At 42.5% G+C, this 7,147-nt stretch overlaps 1 protein-coding gene across 1 annotated transcript; it reads left to right on the top strand.

Moving 5' to 3' along the window:
* Nucleotides 1–286: 286 nt before the first annotated feature.
* Nucleotides 287–2,161, top strand: LOC110544268 (DDB1- and CUL4-associated factor 8-like). The gene has a single exon (XM_060376768.1). It carries the CDS (start codon nucleotides 287–289, stop codon nucleotides 2,159–2,161), a length of 1,875 nt encoding a protein of 624 aa, XP_060232751.1.
* The last annotated feature ends 4,986 nt before the right edge of the window (nucleotides 2,162–7,147 follow it).

Raw genomic sequence — 7,147 nt, 5'->3', positions numbered from 1 at the left:
CACAGTAAACTGCCTTGGGCAATCCGGATAGGTGAGACAGGAAGCTTTCTGAACCTCATCAGCTACCGTAAGTTATATCACGTCAGCAAGCAGTTTCTAGTCCCCCCATTTTGCTTGTCTGCCATTTTGCCTTCGACGCTGTGGTGCATTTGCCGCTTTTCGCTTCTACCGTTGGTTGTCTTACCGTTTGTCACCGTTTGATGGTGAGCCTGCTGCAGGCTTTCCTGAAGACCTAGTGGTTAGTGATTTCCACAGTTCACATCCAGGAGAGCAAATAGCCTTCAAAATGTCGTCCCAAGAGCAGAAGACAAATGCTGCCGAGAAGTCTGAGATCGAAAGCTGCGTGAGTGAGGCTTCTGGTGCCCTGGTGAACACAGAGACAATTTCTGATATCAAAACCACGGGTCCAGAAATATCTCCGACACCAAGCAGTGAGGATACTGGCACATGGGACAGCAGTGTTTCCAGCCCTCAGGGTACTGGCAAAAACGCTGGCAATGGTGACCAGGGTTACGACCAAGACGATGATGGTGGCACCAATCTTCCTGACACAGAGGACTCAGACAATTTTGTCAGAAGTGTGGAAGGTGAGGTTTTGGAACAACAAGGAGTTCAAAGCCTGCTCCCTCGCCACCACCATGTGTCGGGAATACATGAGACTGTGGAAGAGCAGGGAGTGGAAAACCCTTTCTACCACCAACTGTTGGAAGAAGGTGACACTGTGGATGACCAAGAAGAAAGGACTGAGGTACAGGAAGAGCCAGGTGAGGAGAGAAGTGAGCAATGTGAAACTGAAGAACATAGTTCACTAGATGAATGGATGGCTTTAGAGACATCCCCTCTCCCAAGACCTCGATGGAATGTCCTTAATGCCCTTCGGGATAGGCAGCTGGGTTCAAGTGCTCGCTTTGTGTATGAGGCCTGTGGGGCAAGAGTATTTGTGCAGCGTTTCTCCCTACAGTATACTCTTGAAGGCCATGCTGGAAGTTTGAACACTGTGCATTTTAATCAGCGTGGTACCCTGCTGGCTAGTGGCAGTGACGATCTAAAAGTGATCCTGTGGGACTGGCTTCGTCAGCAACAGGTACTGAACTTTAGCAGTGGACATAAGAATGATGTCTTATCAGCTAAATTTCTTCCTAATTGTGGTGATACCCTCTTGGCTATGTGTGGCCGTGATGGGCAGGTACGGGTGGCACAGCTGTCTGCTATGCCAGGAACCCGTATGACCAAACGTTTGGTGAAGCATGGGGGGCCATCTCATAGTTTGGCTTTGGAGCCAGACTCCCCTTTTAGGTTCTTAACTTCAGGTGAAGATGCAGATGTTTTCAGTATTGACCTCAGACAAGCAAGTCCAGCTTCAAAGGTGGTGGTGACCAGAGATGATAACAAGAAAGTGGGACTATATACAGTCTTTGTGCATCCTGCCAATGTCTACCAGTTTGCTGTAGGTGGGAAAGATCAGTTTGTGAGGATTTATGACCAAAGGAAAATTGATCCGAATGTCAACAATGGAATTCTCAAAAAGTTCTGTCCTCATCACCTTCTTAACTGTGATTTCCCAACATATATCACATCTCTGATGTACAGTTATGATGGCACAGAGCTCCTGGCTAGCTACAGTGATGAAGATATTTATATCTTCAACTCTTCTGAAAGCGATGGAGCCCAATATGCTAAGAGATACAAAGGACACAGAAATAACACCACAGTAAAAGGTGTAAATTTCTATGGCCCTAGAAGTGAATTTGTGATGAGTGGTAGTGATTGTGGCCACATCTTCATCTGGGAAAAATCATCCTGCCAGATTGTTCAGTTCGTGGAGGCAGATGAAGGAGGAACAATAAACTGTATTGATCCCCATCCTTCCCTACCTGTGCTGGCATCTAGTGGCCTAGACCACCAGGTCAAGATCTGGGCACCCATAGGTGAACCTTCTATGAATCTTACCGAGTTAAAAAGGGTGATTAAAAATAACAAGATGAAACGAGATAATTTTAGTTTGGTGCGCACTTCCCTGTTTGACAACCACTTGCTTTGGTTCCTCATGAGTCGTCTGACACAGGCAAATTACCAACGAAATTGGAGAGGTATTAGAATTGAAGTCGGAGGAGAAGAATTCGGTGATTCTTCCAGCAGCTCCAGTGATGAAGAAAGCTGAGAAGTCTCACAGTGCCAGACATCCAAAGGGATGTCCTAAGACACCACCATAAGCACATACCGCTTTAGTATGTGGGACTTTCAAAATCAGCGTGAGTAGTAGGTTTTTGCTGGCCTTCTGTTTGCAATGATTTATAATGAAAATATTTCTATTTCCTCTCCACCTTCTCCCTCCGCTTTTACGATTTTGTTTTGTTAATCCTTATTACCCTGTATTCTACAAGACCATAGGTTTCCTTTGTGCTGTTACAGTTAAACTAAGGAATTGCTTGAACTGAGTGAAAAATTAGCAGTTGTGTAATATTCGTGTTTCCCCCAAAATTGTTGTACTAAAAAATATTCTGTAATTTAATTCTAATATTTAGGTTTTTGTTATCCATTTTTATGAAATGATTCTGTTCTAAAGTAAAAAAATATAAAACAAAACATTGATTTGTTCTTTCAGTGCGGACCCTTGGTTATGCACACACCACACATTTTCCCCTTTGGCTTTCTTCCACAGAAAAGAAAAAGAGGATGAAGTAGTTTTGTTCCTAATCAGAAAAGGAATTATAAATTTCCTTTGGTTCATTCACATTTTCTGAACCTTCATTAATAATAAGGATTTATTTCAGCACAAATTGCTGAGAATAAAATATATTTGATCACTGTGTTGTTTAATGTGCCATTTCAGGGTTTTTGAAATGTCATGGTTTAAAAAGACCATAGAATTTCCTTTCAAGATTCTCTTGGATTCTTCTTTTTCTATAAGTTTCTCACCAAAGTTTAATAATTCCTTTATGTTGAAATTATAACAAGTGCTATAACAGACAATTTTAATTTTTATCACAACACTCGATTCAAACTATTAGAACAATGCTTTCAATGGCTAGAGATAAGGGTCTGTGGTTAGAGTGGTTGCTCTTTCAAAGAACTCAGATTGGAGCCCTAGCACCCAAGTGGAGGTTCACAACTAGCTGTAACTCCACTTCCAAAGTATCTAACACCCTCTTGTGGCCTCCAGGGGCATTAGGCATGCTTTTAGTACACAGACACACATGCAGACCCACATAAAAATAAATAGATTTAAAAGAAATGAAAGTGATTTGGCCAGCTCTGCAGTGTTTCAAACTGCAATATAATTTAAAAGAGTTTAAATTGCTTTATTTTCAGTCTTAATTAATGTAAGTTTGGGGTAGTTGTTTAACAAATTCTATTTATTTTTTTTTTCATTTTGTATATGTTATTGGGGTAAGGAAATGAAGAATATCAGCTTCTCCTATACTCCAATGAATTATAACCCATTCTTCTTTCCAGACTAGTATTCAAATGGAGGATGTCTTGAATATCTTGGCAGTATCTATCCTTCAATAATACTTCCTGAAATTGGTATTATGTCTCCTCATATGGGAACATGCAAAAACATGTTCACAAGGTAGAATTTGGAACAGTAGTTATCTTGACCAGAAGTTCACTGTTCATTGAGATTCAGAGTTATTAATTAGTGTCTGCAAACCTTGAAGCCCTTACATGTTGGTTATCAAGAAAGGGTCAGCACAGATCCCAAAGAAACTTTGCCTGCAGAAACCAGTGAGTCTGAATGTTGCATTGTGGTTTAAAATAAGGCACATGGTCTACAAAGATGGCTCAGTGGGTAAAGCCCTGGCACCGCAAACCTAGGACCTATTTAAAACACCTAGAACTTCTTTAAAAGGTGTGTGGGCTTCACAGATTGCCTGCGTACTCCTGAATATGAAAGGAAGAGACAAAATCTCTGGTGCAAGCTACCTACCCAGACTAGAGCAAATACCGATCCCTGGTGATTAAATAAATATCAGGATGAGCTAGTGGGGAGATGAAGCTATATTATATAAATGAAGACTTGTTGGGAGCAGCACGGGAAGGGAGGTGGAGAGAGAGGGGAGAAGCACCTGAAGAGAAAGGGGAGAAAAAGAGAGACACAAAAAGAGAGAGAAATCAGAGAGAGAGAGAGTCAGATGGGGAGAGGAAGGCAGGGCAAAGGGGATGGGAGAGAGAGGAAAGGGAAAAAGGGAAAAAGGACAGGAGAAACCAAAATGTCTGGGTTTTATAGTGAAGGGCCTCTGTGAGAGGGAACACTGCCCTGAGACACAGCACAGGGTATGACAGCCATGCCCTGCAGAAGTTAGGGACGTAACATCTTAGCCGTTTGTTCATAATAAATTGATAAGAGCAGAGACATCTTTCCTCTTTGAATACTTTTGGGTAACATTGTGGGTGCTGATTTTGGGAGGAAGGAGAGCACACAACTGGAATGTTAGCCATGTTGGATCAGAGCTGGCTGTTGTATTTCCTGTCCAGGATCTTTGACACCATCTATGGCTAGGAAACTGCAAGCCCAGGTGGAACAGTCTGTGAGGTTTAGGCCTGCGCACCTGAGTTCCAGATGCAGCTCTTGAGGAAACACAGAAGCTGACAAGATACTGTAACATACATACATATTAAGGGAAGAAGATGCATTTGAGACTTTTATACCCATGGTTTTGATAGTTGAAGAGGGGTGGGTACCAGGACCAGAGAGAGGGGAACAGATCCTGTACTCAGCCAAATAGGCTGTTAAATGTTGTGGAGTCCATTTGTCCTGTGAGAAGTGTATTCCCTGAAGCTTTCAAGAGTCTTTGAGTTTAAAAAATGAGACAAATTTTAAATATGTTAGCATCACCCCCAAACTTTATAATCTGTGCTTACCAACCTTAAAGCACATTCTCAGACCCTCAAACATTATCTTAAATCTTGAGACCTTATGCAAACTTTACACTTCTGAGTAAACAGCTGAAGCCTTGGTTAAACTGATCTCCAAACCCATCAGATACCTGACAAAAAATAAGTACCACAGAAAGCATAATCTAAGCAATCTATGAGTCATTAATATGACAGAGGTTTATTCTTATCCAGACAGCCTTTCCACTAGGCTGCCTTAGTGTCAATGTCTTCGGGGGGCACAAGTCTTAGAGTAGAATCTGAGAATTATTATCATTATTATTATTATTATTATTATTATTATTATTATTGTGGAGGAAGAATTTGGAAAAATGACTGACCTCATTTTGGCTTGACCAGTAGCACAATCATAGTGGAGTCATGTGTTTAAAAGTATCATCAGTGGTGGTACTTAGACAGAGCCACCAAAAGTATACATGGATGGGAGGAAGGTGGGATAGAGCAGGGAGGGGTTAGCTGTGACTTGGAGCCTCATGTAAAGAAAGTAGCCTCAGGAAGTGGAGGCGAGTGAGGGGAGAGGGTATGATCATCACAAAATACTAGGCAAATGCAGTTTGGAAAAAATTATTCCTGCAGACACCCAGTGGGAACCCCTTCCAGCCTTTATCAGAATTCTGAGATTATGGAAGTGGCATCCCAATTCAATAATCTGGGACCAGGCCATTTTGTGGGGAAGGCGGGGGAGGGATAGCCTATGCTCAGACATCTTTGAGCTGTAGGGGCAAAAAGCCTGGTGTTTGTTCCAGATGGACTCCCTCTTGTGTGAACATGGCTTTAGAGAGTGAGTCCTGGACACCCCAGAGGAGTCACCTGGTGTGCCTTTTGACATCAGCTGGCAGACAGGTCACACTCACTATGTACAATGTTGCATCAGGCAAAGAGGGAGCTGGCAGGAGGAAAGCTGTCCCCATGTGGCTCCCAGTCACCAGGTGGATACTGGACTTCTCAGGGCATTAAAAATGATCTGATTGGGGCAGGCAGAGAATAATGAGGTATAAGGAGTGGCCCCTTCTCCAGATTCAAGGACACCAGGTGAAAGAGCATGGCTTTAAGGGAGGGGCTAGCACACTCAGAGAAAGGGGGAGATGAGGAGGAGACATACACACACACACACACACACACACACGGGGGGGAGAGAGAGAGAGAGAAGCGCGCACAGGACAGAGAGAGGGAGGTAGAGGGAGAGGAAGTCAGGGGGAAAGGGAAGAAAGAACAAAAAAAGGGAAAGGGCCAAAGAGCAGGAGGAGCCAAGTTGTCTGGATTATATAGTGTGGGAGAGAGAATCCCTGCCCCTAGGTAGAGGGCAGGGGTTGTCAGCTATGTCCTGCAGCAGGTAGGGATCTAATATCTGGGTTCTGCAGGAAACCCTGTGTCTCCATAGAAACTGGAGAGTTGCTGAAGTTGCCAGATACAAATTTTGGCTCTTCACATGCACGTGCCTACAAGTGTATTCACACACATATACACACATATATGTAAAAATACATGAGAGGACACAAACAGAAGAGAGTTACTAACTAAGATCCTGAGTTTGGAGCATCCTTTAAAAATGGCTAGTATGCATGCAAGCAATATTAACAAAACTGGTGACTTGTAGTGACTGTCAAAATGATTAAAACAGACTATTTTGATAGCTCCTACTTGCTGTTTGTAAAAAGGTCTCTCTATAGACATTTTTACTCTATTAACATAGTTAACCTAAAATATTTCCCTGAGTTGATCTTAGATGGTTTTGTCGTGATAGTCATGTGGCAAAATCAATCGAAAGATAAAGTAGTGGCTCGAATTTTCTTTTTTTCAGAAAGTAAGGACAGATATGTCAGACAGTGTAACACATGGTTCATGCACATTGTTTCTCATATGTGGACTCACCCTTGTTTGTGTTGGGTATTACCTCAGACAACAAGTACTCCACATTTTCTTTTGTATTCCCTGGCTTTATGAAAAGAAGTGCCTTCTTCTGCATAGCACTCAGACAATACCGTATTGATCTGGGTTTGTGGCAGCAATGAGACATCAGCACCTGTTCCAGTCTTTCCAGATAATCTTGATGGATCCCTGTCTACATTTGCTCCCAAAATCACACCCATTGCTTCTTACATGTTTTCTTGACTTCAGTTTCTAATATCTGAAGTAAACAGAACAAACAAACAAACAAAGGAGTGAATGAGAGCATCTTAGCCAGGGCTCAGAGCTTACAAATGATCTGGTTTCAATTCCCAGCACCCACATGGTGGCTCACACCCAT

This window comes from Meriones unguiculatus (assembly GCF_030254825.1).
Source record: "Meriones unguiculatus strain TT.TT164.6M chromosome X unlocalized genomic scaffold, Bangor_MerUng_6.1 ChrX_unordered_Scaffold_30, whole genome shotgun sequence".
NCBI lineage: Eukaryota > Metazoa > Chordata > Mammalia > Rodentia > Muridae > Meriones > Meriones unguiculatus.
The sequence above is the reverse complement of the archived record's forward strand: the minus strand, read 5'-3'. Positions and strand labels throughout refer to the sequence as shown.